Source organism: Phaeodactylum tricornutum, chromosome 3 (assembly GCF_000150955.2).
Source record: "Phaeodactylum tricornutum CCAP 1055/1 chromosome 3, complete sequence".
Classification (NCBI taxonomy): Eukaryota; Bacillariophyta; class Bacillariophyceae; order Surirellales; family Neidiaceae; genus Phaeodactylum; species Phaeodactylum tricornutum.
The window spans coordinates 1,429,088-1,444,320 of NC_011671.1; the positions used below are offsets into that span (position 1 = coordinate 1,429,088).

General features: G+C 47.5%; 4 protein-coding genes across 4 annotated transcripts; 1 reads left to right on the forward strand and 3 right to left on the reverse strand.

The window, feature by feature from the left end:
- Positions 1 to 706: 706 nt before the first annotated feature.
- On the reverse strand, positions 707 to 2,103 carry PHATR_44246 (predicted protein; the record flags this gene model as incomplete). Its single annotated transcript, XM_002186492.1, has 1 exon — positions 707 to 2,103. Exon 1 carries the CDS (start codon positions 1,901 to 1,903, stop codon positions 707 to 709), a length of 1,197 nt encoding a protein of 398 aa, XP_002186528.1. The 5' UTR covers positions 1,904 to 2,103.
- A 718-nt stretch (positions 2,104 to 2,821) lies between these two features.
- PHATR_44247 (predicted protein) lies at positions 2,822 to 3,780 on the reverse strand (the record flags this gene model as incomplete). The annotated part of the gene is made up of 2 exons (XM_002186493.1): positions 2,822 to 3,577; positions 3,715 to 3,780. The coding sequence occupies 2 exons, from the start codon at positions 3,778 to 3,780 to the stop codon at positions 2,822 to 2,824; spliced, it is 822 nt and encodes a 273-aa protein (XP_002186529.1).
- Positions 3,781 to 10,915: 7,135 nt separating this feature from the next.
- On the forward strand, positions 10,916 to 11,260 carry PHATR_33637 (predicted protein; the record flags this gene model as incomplete). Its single annotated transcript, XM_002186216.1, has 1 exon — positions 10,916 to 11,260. The coding sequence occupies one exon, from the start codon at positions 10,916 to 10,918 to the stop codon at positions 11,258 to 11,260; it is 345 nt and encodes a 114-aa protein (XP_002186252.1).
- A 2,053-nt stretch (positions 11,261 to 13,313) lies between these two features.
- PHATR_33638 (predicted protein) lies at positions 13,314 to 14,947 on the reverse strand (the record flags this gene model as incomplete). Its single annotated transcript, XM_002186494.1, has 3 exons — positions 13,314 to 13,370; positions 13,409 to 14,193; positions 14,266 to 14,947. 3 exons carry the CDS (start codon positions 14,945 to 14,947, stop codon positions 13,314 to 13,316), a joined length of 1,524 nt encoding a protein of 507 aa, XP_002186530.1.
- Between the last annotated feature and the right edge of the window lie 286 nt (positions 14,948 to 15,233).

The following is a 15,233-nucleotide window of genomic DNA, read 5'->3' on the forward strand; positions in this document are numbered from 1 at the left end:
CCCACTGAGACCCAACATCCATTGGATCGTGCATCATTGTGCCTTACCAACCAAAAGTTACTAAACTCTGTGCTTCTTGTCCGAATTCAGGGAAAAGCCGGTAAGTATACAGACTATTCCGAGTCGACGGGAATCACGAAAGTCGATGGCCAATCCACAATGAAGGCGAAAGCTAGCGATGGAACTCACGACGAACTGCCTTCAGAACCAGCCGTTAGCAACAAAGCATTCTGGACAATTCTGCCTACGCTGACGAGATCTATTCGAATGTTCGCGACAGAGCGAGACTGGTCACGTTATCACAAACCTCGAAGTTTGACTCTTGCGTTGCTTGGGGAGCTTGGAGAATTGGCGGAGCTGGTGCAGTTTCGCGACGACACTCTTGGCGTGCTGACCGCTACCCAGCTTGACAAGCTGGGACAGGAAATTGCCGATGTTTCCATCTACTTGCTGAGATTAGCCGACGTTTGCGGAACGAAGATGGAAGAGCCTTCCGCTGGGTCCCGATAGGTTGGTAAACTTAAAAAATTTGGTGACGAAGTAAACGCTGTTTCAATTGCATACCGACGCTTTTCTTTTGTATCAGACCGCTGCAGGGTTGATGCGCTCAGATGGGCAAGCGATTAATACTTCTTTTAGCTACGAATAAAATTGAGTGAGTGGCTCGAGGTCGAAACGTGAGAGACTCTCAGAGATTCATTGGAAATTATCCTTGATCCGTAGCTTTTTCGAAAGTGCGGTTGTGAGAGGCCCAGAACCTTTGTCTGCGATGGTGTAGCAAAGTCAGCTCCTCAGATGTTTTCAAGGATGGTAGAGTGATAAAATAGAAGTCGATTAATCCTTTCCCATAGAGCCATCCGCAAGGATGTGGTGCCTGCACGTATTTCGCTTCGTCCGATGTGAACCAACATTTGTGCATCAAGTTGAGAAGAGATTGATCCCGACGATGCTCGACGAAAGATGGTTCGTTGGGGACTAAAGATTCGGTATCAGAGATTGCCTCGTAGTCTTCAGTAGCTCGCTGCCACTCTTCAACAAATTGTATTACGCGTCGCGTTGGACGAAAAATATGGATCCCAGCTTCCCATTGTGGAGTGTCTTGTAGGATGCTTGTCGGCTTTCCACAGTACGCTTCGAATACGTCCTGTTTGGTGTATCTCCTCTCCGTTCCACCCTGCCACCGAGGAAGAGCCCAGTCAATCTCTGGATTCTTCAAGATGTGATCAATAAAATCTGCCAGAGCAGGCCACCATGTTGTTTGATCGTAGTCGCTGTATACTAACACATCATTCGGCGACAGCTGCTTCAGGGCGTCCAATATTAAGGGTGGCTTCCAAAACCACCAGCCTCCGCCTGTTGAGGATGCATGTGTTGGATCTTTCAAGAATTGCGTATGCTGTTTATACGGTTCGTGGTTCCGCCAGTGCTCGGGGACTTCATAAAGAAAGATCGTATCGGAGGCATTTCGTAGCCAGTGAAGCTTTTCGATCGCTTCTATTTCTCGGTTCTGGATTTCTGTTTGAAAGCCATTGTTGTGACCCATCTTTCCCGATAGATAAACAACGCGCTGATTGAGTTTGAGAGGGAGTCTGCGGAATCGATCCTTACTTTCGCAGTATGGCTTGTTGTCGGACGACATGGTGAGATTTGACTCAAATTGAAATCCTCGAAAGACCGAGTCAGGACGCACAGGATGATGTCGAGGCTTTCGGTGTGGTGGTAAGTCTATTCCTCTAACCCTGTTCACTTGTTTTTGCTGATCAACTTCCACAACATCCCTCTGGTTGTAAGCTCGATATGCTCGCAAAATCTTCACAAACAGGAACAGGTAGAAGCTTCCAGCGAAGAAAAGAGCGGTTCGACGACGACCTTCCGTCCCGGTAAATGGTTTTCTTGTGGCCATGGTGATACAGTAAACGGACTTACAATTTATTTACAAGATCAATAAACATGTAAGATATTGTTAACATTCAATCGATATCGAGTGTTTTAGGACCGCATGTTAATTTATGTTTCACTGTCATTGAGAGTAAAGTAACTCCAGTAGCGCTAATCTTCTTGGTTCTCCTTCTCCCTCGTATATGAACACTTCCGGTTCGTCAGTCTGTAGAATTGCGTGTGGCCGCGAAAGGACCAGCAGCATACAAGACTGGTAGCTTGGCGTGGATCTCAAGGAAGACGATCGTCGATTTACGAGATTGCCAGAGACCGACCGTTCTATTTGGAAAGGTAATCAGAACGCCGCTGAGGCATGCGTTAATGTAAATATGTTGTTTGCATAAAATACATCGCATTTCAGCCGAGAAAAAGCAGAATATAGAAGTTTATTTATTGTTAATAATGTTAAACGTTTGACACCACCAGTAAAACAGGAACCATGTTACTCGGCCGGCGTTGTGGAGTTTCGGTTAGTGAGAAAATACACAATATTGAATGATCAGGGGCGTGCCTCAACGCCAAAAGCATAATTGGCCCATAATTGGTTGTTTTTAACGCTTTTAAACTTTAAAAAGCGGTAATTTCCGGTAGGCGTTAAAATTACGAAGTCAGCTATTTTCGGAATCAAATCCACTTAAGGATTGGATCTCATTCCCGGATTTCGTGAAGGATTCTGAATCCTTCACTAACAATAAATTAGTGTAGGATTTACAGTGGACGTCACCATAGGATGAAGAAATAAACTCATTATAGATATCTATGTATGTAGTCAATGTACAAAGGAGCGACTTTATGAAGCGTTAGTTATCTCAGCCGCCTTTGGCAAGATACCTTTAGATGAGACACAACATTTATGATAAGGAGCCCGGATACTAGCGGAAAATTATACCGATACTACGTCTTCAATGTCTTCGTTCTCCATGGCAACGTCTTTGTTAGCCGCAAAAATTACATCCTCTAGCTCTTCTTCGACTACGATTTCGTCTAAAGTGTTTTCAGGCGGTACACCCGCGTCAAACCCCGCTTCGTAGTCATCATAATCGTCGTCTTCCTCATCTTCTAAAGCCTCCTCTGTTAACTCCTCCTCTGGCATGTTGTCATAAAATGTTTTTGCGATCCTGACACACTTGTTGATCATACCTTGGATGGCACCATGCCCTGACTCCTCCAAGTTCTTGAACTCATGAAGCAGTCGCTCATGTACTAGTGCCAGTGTTGTACCAACACTGTACTGTCTGCCAATGTTACCTTTAATCCGAGCCCATGTCAGCTCAATTGGCTGAAGATCGCTATGATATGGTGGTGTGAAAAGAACTTTATGTCCTTGTTCCTCTGCTAACCTGACACACTCGAACCTTTCATTTGCAAGGATCCACTCTTTTGTCCGGGCTTTGACCACAACAGCAGGGCATCTTGCCTCAACCTCAATTCCCTTTAACAGCAGAAAATCAATGCACTCCTGCTTCCGTAGCTTTCCCCACTTGGGCGCATGATTCCCATATAATTTGTGATATACCGCATTATCCATATGGATAAAAGAATGCTGGTGTAAATTGGGGAGCAGCTGATCTTTCCACCAGGCCACAAAGTTTTCACCATTGAAAACTTTATGGTAGTCCCCTTGGTGGCTACGCTTCTGCTAGGGGCAGAAGGCCCACACTGTTCCTGGCACCAGCCCAGCCATTTCTGATGCAATTCCGGGGTTATCTACCAATGGGTCTGGGCCCTGTATAACAGCAGCAAAACAATATCGCCGTCCTTTGTGCTTTGACTTACCAAATTGAATATCCAGGTTGTCGCTCGGATCCCAAAGGCTATGATCACTCCTATTATAATGCTCATGGATGTAACTCTCATCCATGTAAACATTTCAGAGCCTTTCCTCTTTTGGCAATGCTCCATTATCAGAGAATGCGTGTAGGTACTCGTGGCGTTTTATGATCAGTGACGGATCTGGGGCTATGTTGTTCCGACGACCCCTCCGGTAGCTCTGGCTTTGTACAAATTGTTGGAGTATTGCCGAAACGTCGGGAATAATATCGGGTTGTTCGAGCGCTGCAAGTTCAGCCTCGGCGACGGGACGCGGAGGAGGATCTGCAGGACGGGGTCGCGGCAAAACGGGAGGGCGAGGTCTCAAGCAAAGGCCAATGCTTCCGTATCGACAGCAACAGGACCTTTCACTCCTAGCTACCACACCGAGACAGCATCAACGCAAACAAAATGCTTCCAACAAAGGATGGACGGCACACATTCGGGGAACGGACGTGTACGTTCCTACGGCGGCAGCGGCCAATACCAGCGTTCTTCGTAGCTTTCAATCATTACAGATCTCCCAACGCGTGAAAGAGAAAGCTGCGAGGTAGAGGCTGACAACGATATTCTCGGGATAAAGTGGACGTCGACGGGGACGATCCGCCACCGTTGTACCGTGCGCGACTCGAGTCGCTGCTCACTCGCGGTGTCACCCAGGGATCGACAACTACCAGTCTCGGTATTAATGCTATGCATCTGTACTATCACAACGCAGCCTGTCAGCGTATCTATCATCAGATTGTGGCCTGTCCAATGGAGCTGGTCCCCCTCATGGACTTGTGCGTCTAGTGCGAAAAGAAATGGAAAGACAGGGACTACGGACTGTGAGTACTTTTTCGTCTCTCAAGTCACGGTCGTTTCAAAATCTAAGTGTAAAATCCTTCACTAATTGACTGTTAGTGAAGGAGTCAGAAACCTTCACTAAATTTAACGAGGATTGAAAACCCTATTTAAAAGTTCAGCCAGTCCAAGCTTTCAAACGGCAGTTAGAAAATCCTGTCTGGCGCGCAAGAAAGAACGCTCATTAAATACGAAATGTCTTCTCTATTATTTCGATGAGGAAAACCGCTATTCCGTTCTGAAAACCTTGAAAAATCGCTATTTCGGTCAGATTTGAAAATTGCTAAGTACTTTTGAGTGAGCGCGAAACGGCTTTTAAGTAAAATTAACAATAAAAAAAATCCAATGCTCGGTCTATACTCTGTATATCATATAGCGGAGGTATCGCGCTGGCAGGGATGAACTGCTTCCAACCCCTGATCTACCCTTTCAATCAATCTATTTCACAGCAGTTGACTATGAAAGTCGCGACATTTATTGATGAACGCAAAACGACGATGGAGATCACAGTTGAGGAAAATGATGAACTACGAAGATTATGAGTCTATATTGTACTCTTGGATATTCGTAGGGACTGTGGGGCTGTGATTCGTTGTGTGTGGGACGGAAGCGACTTGGCTTTTAGCAGTAGGCGATTGAGCTTCCGGTGAGACGTTGTCCTTACCAGGAGTTGGATCAACACACCCTCGCTGCAAATGATAAGTTGCTTTGTCATTGATTGGTGACTGTTTGAGAAGGTAGTGCGAGCGCATTTTGCGATGATGTGCGGGAGAATGATGCTTGGAGAAATAGTCGGCCAAATTCGTGAGGCCGGGTCGCCAGTAAATAATAAACTGATTTTGCTCGACGCGGTCTTTAACCCAGCAGAAACGCATGTCAATGGCTTTAGAACGTCGTTGCTTGATGTTTTTGTTGGCAATACCGGAGGCACAGGCGTTGTCGGTCTGGATAGGCGTAGGCGGCTGAATGTGGCCAAGTTCGTCGAGAGGGACCCGGAAAGCGGTAGCGTCCTTGGCGTTGTAGAAGAGGGCACCAAGTTCAGCTTTGGTGGCAGACAAGAGAACAACGGACATGATGGAGCTATGCGTGTGAATGGCGCCATTATTGGGAGGGTCCGGATTGGTCGGAGCGGGAGCAGCATTGGGATTTCGGGGCTGACTGCTGAGGAAAAAATGACCTGCTGCACGAGAATGTGCTTTTGACTCTGAAAGGTAGGAAGCATCACTGTGAATGTGTGAACACGTGTCGCTAGCCTGAAAACGCACCGTAGCATGTGGGTGAGTGGCACAGTAGTCAAGGAGATGTTCGGCGGCGTGAAGTGTCGCTTGGGTAGCAGTGGATTGGGCCAATGCGAGAGTGCCGAGAGCCACGAGTATGGTAAGTGTAGTAAAGTAGGGTTCCGATGATTTCTTGCAGCTAGGTTTTGTCGGACGCGTTGAGAGGCTCAGTGGTATCAGGGACGGGTGTGAGTTGAGTTGGAACACCATAAGTTGGTTGGGTCCAAGGGTGAGGCGCATGTTGAGGCGTAAGGGGGGGGCGAGCGTTGAAAGCAGGTTAGGGCTTGATCAATGTACTCGGGCATGGACATGTTGAGGGTCCGATGCTCATAATCCCAAGCAAGTGTAAGACCAAGATAACAAGTGCCGTCCCAGTCAATGGTAATGGTGTAAAGTGCTTCCAGAGTGTCAATAAGGTGCTGAGCATGTTCGTTGCCAATGTATTTCACTCCAAAGTCGTCCACAACTAGGGTAAACTGAATAGGGCGCGTGACGTGTCGAAAAAGGCCGGCGGTGTGCTTTGTCTTAACATAGCCGTGAGTGGCAAGGTGCTCTACAAGACGGTCATGGGCGAGAATGCCGGCTTGGGGGAGGCCGTACATGCCTTTGCGAATTTCAACGGTAACAGAGTTGTTGTGAATGAGAGGAGCTAACTGGTAATGAGCCAAAATGGTGGGAGGAATATTGGGAACCGGGATGCGCATGTACTCGTACCAAGCCATGGGGGTGCCAAGGTAGAAATCCTTGATGTCGTCAATACACATGAACTTGGCAGCGGGTGTGGAGAGGACACTATTGAAGAGGATCTTGGCCGTGGTGATTGTCACAATATACACCACTGTACACTGTGGGACAAAACGCTGTTAGAAACAGAGTCTGGTAAGACTTGTGGGCGTTATTACGAACGACCTGCAATACACCTAAGCGGGCTTAGGGACTGTAAAACTCTACTCGTTGGCGACGCTCTCCTCGGGTTAGGCAGCGGATACGAGGACCTATGCGTAAACTAGCAATGCGGATCAAAGAACTTATAAAACAATGATTGAAGATTAGATTCTACAAACTAGTGCCTTTTGTCAGATCATATCCAAACTTGACTGCAGTCCTGGCAACTTCACCAACTAAACCTGAATCTTCCATGCTCACCATAGTATCCATATAATGCAAAATCCGTTCTTGCATACTTATCAAGGAATTGTAAGTATCTCTTGTAACACACATGGTATGAAAATTGGGTCTTGTCAATTTGCATCTGTTTCCCTTGTGTTTCCATCCAAATGAATCTTTCCGTTGAATCCAATTGATTCCTTGGAGTTTTGGTGCAACTGAAGTCTCCATACTAACCAAGAGCCTTCTCAAAGTAAGTAGGGAATACTGCAAATCTGTGCCCATGTATCTTCTCACTATGCCATAATTACATAGGAATGCATATAATAAGGCCAATTCCACTGACATGTACACAACTTGCAGTAAACATGTATACACTTGATTTCTGCTTGTGACACACTTGTTTTGAGATAAATATCCCAAAGACACACGGGACGGGTATATACCGTGAGACTCCCCATTGGCCTGTCTTGTATCATTCAACAACTTCACTGAGTCTGGAAGCTGAAACTGTCCTATGGGGTCCAAGTTTGGCTGTGTACTAAAATGATACGTAATAACATAACATTTCTCTTTGCAAACAATGCATAACATCACAACTCTCATCTGTGTACAGGAGAACAGATGTGTTGTCTGAAAAAAAGATACCAAAGGGATTCTGAACAACACAAGCCTCATCTTCAATCAAGAGAACACTTTCCTTTCCTGAGAGAAGGTGATTGGAGGGGTCTGTTGCAAGAAGAAATCTCAAAACACTAGAGGTTTCAGCAATCTGCCCAAGGCAGGACATTCCTCCAGTATCACAAAACTTGTCACTCATTGTAGAAATGGAAACATGGCATGTGGTGCAAGCACTGTGCAGGTGGAAGGCTTCCAAGCATACTGCTGTGTGACTGACTTGAAGCACTATGTCAATGTAATCACTCCATAACTCCAAAATGCTGGGCTGACCAGGGGATACTTTAGAGAAAGAGCAGTTTGCCAAGCTTTTCAATGTTCCAATAAAAGGCTGTTTCTTTGCTGCTGGGGAATGCCTAGTACTTGCCTTCATAATAGTTGGCTTCATACTAGTTGTCCTCACAAGTGGCTTGGGCCCTCCAGGATCCCAGGGCATCAGCAAAAAAGCTTTGAACTTGCTGACCAAATGTTGCTCCCCATAGTTAGGAGCATCCAGGAACTGGACTCCACTGACATTGCCTTGTTGGCTATTCAAAAAAGCTTTGAACTTGCTGACCAAATGTTGCTCCCCATAGTTAGGAGCATCCAGGGACTGGACTCCACTGACATTGCCTTGTTGGCTATTCAAAAAAGCTTTGAACTTGCTGACCAAATGTTGCTCCCCATAGTTAGGAGCATCCAGGGACTGGACTCCACTCACATTGCCTTGTTGGCTATTGCTCATGTAGGCATTGAGCATAGTGGGGCCACATATAGAGTTCCTCAATACTAGCTCCCCAGAGCATCCAGAGTAGGTCTACAAGGAATGCATAGTGGTAAGCAGGGTGAACTGTACCTCCAATTGCCTTGAAGTAAGAATCTAGGTCACAAATCATCATGGGGTTGGCAAAGGGTTGCAGATTTTTGCTAGCAAAACCAATGGCAGGACAATGTTTGCATGGAACATCTGTCGAGTCTTTCAATGTCACTACATGAACACCTCCTGGCTCCCAATCCTTAAACACCTCTGCAACAAAACCCTTGAACATTTGTGTGTCAGCTTTAACTTGACTTGTCAAACAGAGGGCAGGACTATCTTCACACAGAACATCAATGGATTCATTCAATGTCAAGACATGTAAGCCTCCTGGCTCCCAATCCTTGAAAACATCTGCAACAAAGTCCTTGAACATTCTTGTGTCAACTTCACCTTGACTTCGTATTCCCTTGTATGCAGTAATATCATGTTGCTTCCCATGGTAGGAGGGTGGTGGCCAGGTGGTATGTCCTCTGTCTGGATGAAGGATTCTTTGTGAAGTTCCTTGTACTAGGCTTTCTAGGCACTCCCCATCCTGAGTTAGGACAGGACAATTGACTAAGGTTCTAGATGTGGAACCACTCAAACTCAAAAAAACACAGGGAACTCTGTTCAATCTTCTAGATGCCCTCAAGAGTATACTGGGATTGACAATCTCCACATCCTGTGTACTAGAATGAAAGATGGTTTCAACTTGAACACAGGACACTCTGCTCAGCATTCTAGATGTGCTCAAGAGTACACCAGAATTGACACTCTCCCCATCCTGTGTACTAGGATGAAGAATGGTCTCAACTAGAACATAGGAAACTCTGCTCAACATTCTAGATGCCCTCAAGAGTATATTAGAAGTGTAGACTCTTGTTGCAAACAAACAATTCCATGATTTTCCTTTTGTCTACCTTGCAAGATAAAGTTTCACACTTTGCAAAAACATGGAGAGGAATAAAATGAACTTTTCCTTGATGCAATATTGAATAATTCCCAAAACAACCATGGAGAATGGGAGTGCTGAAATTGGGATCTGGTTCTGGTGGTAACTCCTCCACACAATTTCGGATTTTATTGTGTGGGTTGGCATCATGCCATAGAGAACCCATCATGAGAAAAATACTGGGAGGATCAACCAACTTGTTAAAATCAACGGTGGCTTGGCTTCTAGCTGCCATCTGAGTTTCTCCAGGATCAGGAGGAATGCTGTTGTAGACCATGGTGGTATGTCCCTTCTGAAAACATCCTGATTCCCTTGCAGAATTGAATGCAACAAAAAGTAGACCAGTTGTGAAAGCACACTTCATGATAGAGACAATGAGAGAACTATTGTTTGTTTCAGGAATCCATGAAGTACTCTTTGCAACACTGGGACAAAGAACTTGATTGACCAAATTTTTCGTAGGCACAACAGGAGTACTTGTTGTAGAAGAAACTGAATGAATGGTAAGCTCAGTGACATGATGGGCTTTCCCTAAACATTCTTGTACAGTGATGCTGTTCACAATTTTGCAGCTCACAACAACTTCATCAGAGTCAACTGGTAGATGATGTTTCACCAAAGCAACTGAAGGGAGATGGTGCTCTGGATACAACAAAATTCCGTTCTGATGCACTTCATGGTTAGGTTCAATAACTTGATCCACACCTTTGGTTGCCAAGTGGTGAGAGGTGTTGGAGGAATGGTCATCCTCCAAAATTTCAGCTATACTGCCAGTGTATGGATTTGATAAATTATAGCCACACAATGCTACAATTTGATGCTACGTTGTAGATACAATTGCTTAGCCTTAGCATTGTTTGTTGGAACATCTATCTAGGATTCACTAGCTCTAGATCTTGGCCTCATTGCCATTTCCTTTTTCCTGGCTCTGTTGTAGGACAGACGCAGTGGCCAGACGACTGTCCTCGTCGGGTTCATTTCCCGTGTGTGGCATGCCGTAGGAAAATACGAAGCGTCTCATAGGAAACCAAATATTTGCGTTATGCACCCAAATGTTTGCAACATACACAACTCTGGTTCCGTTGCATGAGGCATATAAGACGACTCGTCTTATCAAACCTGATATGCTAGGAACGAAATATTCCTGATTACCATACGGTTTCCCTAGATGAAAGTTGTCAACAGATACTGTTGGCACCATCCGAACTCGATGGTTTGGCGATCACATAGGTGATCCAATCATCTCGACAAAACTATGTCAATGGTTCGATAGCCAGTACATTGGCTACGGGGTTTCTACGTTTGTACATTCTGTTTCCAACACAAAAGGTTTCATTTTGGAATCTATATTTTAGTCTCACAATCTCAATCTAAAAACCTACTGATTAAAACACTCGGAGCCTCTACGAAGCTTTCCCCCCAACTTCTACTCTTTCGTCGTATTCTACAAATACACTCGTAAGCAGGTAGAACTTATCAGTTTATCAGACCCAACCCAGCTCTAATTTTTGAGTTTTGAAACCTCGACAACGAATGCGTCGTCCGAGGAAGGTCACTCCCGCTGTTCCGGCCCCTGCCGCAGCGACGGACTCACCGGCTGATGCCGCGTCCGCATCCGAAGAGGATGAGGAGTTCGGAGGATTCGACTCCTCCGACGGTGAGGAGCCTTCGGGCACCGCACCGCCATCGCCGGCATCTTCGGATGATGAAGGTGATGGCAAAAAGACTGCAAAGCCTTTGGCTCGCAGCAAGAACACGTCTGACGAAGTTGTTTTGAATCGTCACGAAAATCAGCAGTCACCAGTGCAGTTGCGCGAGGCCATGAAAATTCTGGGGGACTCGAAATGTGGGGGCCAACGGATTGTTGGTATAAACTGAATTCACCTCTTGTGAGAGAGAGCAAATCAAGATTATCAAGTGGTCCGCCTTTTGTGTTACTTTGGGTATCAATCCAACGGAAGAAATACCGAAGGACCTGGCGGTGTGCCATAAGTAAACCAGTTGATTGATGGTTCACTGTGTCTTCAGTAGGAAATAAGACATAGCGAAGAGACTCGAGTTCGTTCTCAACAATACTAAGAAAACTGCCAAGTTTATCATATCCGTTGAAGCAAAGACAGAAACAAATCGGGTGTGCCATAGAAAGGTTGAGGATGTTGTCCGTTAAGTGGGCAAAAACGGTTTTGTCTGACACAGGTTGTGCAAACGATGCCATGATGGCCACAGAGAGAGAAATGACTCTCTAGGAAGGGAATGGGTCGCTTTCTCGAAATTCCGAAAATACTTAGGGGGTTCGGGTCCTTCGCCGGAATTAGGGCGGACTTCGTTAAATGACCCTACACCAGTGAACGAAGCTAGCACTGGTACACTACTCGTATTAACCGGTGAGTATACCCGTCCCAACCGGAATCAGGGTTGAGGTCCTTGGGTCTTTTGGTATCAAATACCTCACCCAGCCGGGGAAACCCGTAGTCACGAAGAAACTTGTCAACAAACCCTGAAGACTCCAAGAGGTTTTCGACACCAGTTACTCCGAGGAAGTAGGGTCGCGGCTCACAATGAATGAGTCACAGAAAACCGATAAATATCTCACTTAAGAGATACCTCTGACACTTTCAGTGACAAACACACGTGCAAACGTTAATTATCGAACTGGGTACCGTGTGTACCTTGTCCGACAATGCCTTAAGGAAGTGTATTGTAATTTCAGATTAGTCAATCTGGAAGGAACTTACGGACTCACTTAAGGTTGTGTCTACCAAATTCTGTGCGACAAGCAGCAGTGATTTGACGAGAAATCAAGACTGTTAATCTGTCACGATATACACCACTGTACACCGTGGGACAAAAGGCTGTTAGAAACAGAGTCTGGTAAGACTTGTGGGCGTTATTACAAACAACCTGCAATACACCTAAGCGGGCTTAGGGACTGTAAAACTCTACTCGTTGGCGACGCTCTCCTCGGGTTAGGCAGCGGATACGAGGACCTATGCGTAAACTAGCAATGCGGATCAAAGACCTTATAAAACAATGATTGAAGATTAGATTCTACAAACTAGTGCCTTTTGTCAGATCATATCCAAACTTGACTGCAGTCCTGGCAACTTCACCAACTAAACCTGAATCTTCCATGCTCACCATAGTATCCATATAATGCAAAATCCGTTCTTGCATACTTATCAAGGAATTGTAAGTATCTCTTGTAACACACATGGTATGAAAATTGGGTCTTGTCAATTTGCATCTGTTTCCCTTGTGTTTCCATCCAAATGAATCTTTCCGTTGAATCCAATTGATTCCTTGGAGTTTTGGTGCAACTGAAGTCTCCATACTAACCAAGAGCCTTCTCAAAGTAAGTAGGGAATACTGCAAATCTGTGCCCATGTATCTTCTCACTATGCCATAATTACATAGGAATGCATATAATAAGGCCAATTCCACTGACATGTACACAACTTGCAGTAAACATGTATACACTTGATTTCTGCTTGTGACACACTTGTTTTGAGATAAATGTCTCAAAGACACATGGGACGGGTATATACCGTGAGAGTGATGTTGGCAGTAGGGGTGCTAACCTTGCCGGGGTACTGAACTAAGTTTCCTCCAACGGTAAATCGAATGCGCTTTGGTTCGGCTTTCTGCGGGCGAATGCTAGCGACAATGCGCAAGTAGGTTGCTTTGCAACCGGGAGGAATGGCGTTATGCGCAATGACGTGCATAGCGTGGCTGCCGGTGGTGCTGTGCGGCGGGTTACCGTTGGTGAGCCGGCCAATTTCGTTGGCCGCAGCTTGAATCCAATTGGGAGCGTCGGGTCCGGAACAAAGGTGGCGATATTCTAAGGAGTCGCCGGTGGCGGGGTCGACAACGGCGTTGGCAGTGGCCTGGACAAGAAAGGGTCGGGCACGGGTGTTGTGCGGATGGGCTGGAACTAGGGGTGGGGTTGCTCGGGGCTTGCGGGCTTTGCGACGTCGGCGGCCTGGATTGCCTGCCGGTGCGAGAGCAATAGGTGGTTGCGGTGGGTACCCTCGGAAGTGGCGGCGCTTGGGTGGGCACCCTCGGAAGGGCAGGGGCGTGCTCAGCGGTGACAAGAGGAACGGCAAAGCGGACCTGAGCTGGGGTTGGTGCTGGGGCAGGCGGTTGGACCATAGGCGCGGGAGTGGGGGCGTCGACGGGAGAGACCGGGGCAGCAACCGAGGCAAAGAGATTGGCGAGGTCGGTGAGGGCCTGGTGCTGGGTGGCGTCGAGGGGGTTAAACGGAGACGCAGGAGAAGGATTCCGAAGGGCATGGACCAGATCACGGGCGGCGGCCAGGGCGCGGTCGGTGGACGAGGCAGTAGGCATGGAGATCCGGTGAGGGAACCAAGAGAGGGTGTCGGCAACACGTTCAGCACGTGTTTCGGTGATCCAGACACAATGGTAGCGATAATGATGTAGCGCGGGTCCTAGATACCAGCCTTCGACAGCGTGGGGTGCCCATGTTTCGCGAATGGCGGGTTTGACATGGACTAGGAAGCGAGTGCCAGGGGGAGCGAGAGGGGTGCAATTGTAATCAAAGGCACCGCGGAACTGAGCTTGCGCCGACAACTTGGGATTGATGCGCGAGGTACGGAGCAAGTTGAGGGTAAGGAGGGCATGGGGAATGAGACGGTCCCACAGGTGGAGCGGAGAATCCGGGTTAGTGCTGCAGAGTCCAGCAATAAAGTGGTTTTTGAAGGTGCGGATGGCTCGTTTGGCAGCGTTGCGACGGTGGAGATGAGGGGGTGCAAGCTGAAAGTCAATGTGTCCAGAGGTCATGAAAGTCTGGAGGGCTGCAGAGGCTTCGTTGTTGAGCCGTTGGAGTTGAGGTCAAAGGCCTCGCTGGGTGAAAAGCAAGTGGGCACGTTTGTAGGCGGCAAGAATTTCGGGACCGGACTTGCTCTTCATTAGTTTGACGTGAATGGCGTTACTGTCGTAATTGTAGAGTACAAGCATGTCAGTGTGGCCTGCACTGGAAGGAGTGAGAAAACGGCATGGTTGGTCAGTGTAGATCTGGCCAGTGACACGTTGATGGGCGACAAAGACATGGTGGGTGCGGGCAACGGTTGGGCTGTCATGAGCGGAGTTGGCATGAGGTGCTACGGTGGCAGCGGGGGAACGGACGGGAGAGGGCTTGGTGGACCGGAGGTTGGCTCGTTGTTGGTCGAGATGGCCTTTGATCATGGCTGGGGAGTCCGGCGGGTACTTGCGCACTTGACGGGCGGTAATGTCCGGGAAGGTGGTTAAGTGACCGGAGTTGATTGCGGTGCACCATGTGAACAGAGCTGGGGAGAAGAGGGAGGCGTGAACAAAAGCGATGCGGTCTGCAAGAGCAGTGTAGGGAATGAGGGCATGTGCCATTGCGGGAGGAGCGAGGGTCTCCAAGTCAAGGTACCAGAGGCCGGTGGTGGGAGCGCGGGTGCCAGAGAGCAGCAGAGTGTCGCCATGGTGAATGTTGAGGCGGGTGGCTGAGAAGGTGGCGGTGCAGCCGTCATTGCACAGTTGACCGATGGACAGGAGTGGATGTGAGGCTAGTCCAGGGAACATGTGGGCGTGGCAGGCGGAGGGGGAGAAACCGGGCAGGGTAAGGGTGGCGGTATGGCTGGAGCGGAGGACGGCGCCATTAGGAACACGAACAGCAAGGCTGGGGCTTGCAGGATGTTTGTTGGTGTGGGGACAGTTGACAGTGATGTAGTGGCCGGTGCAACCGGTGTTGGCAACGACCAAGGTGTGTGGACTAGGCGGGGAGGGGACTACAGATGAATTAAGCCTGGTAATATGATTTAAATAATCGGTATTACTAGAGTTAATTATCAGCATAGCCGTCCCTGTT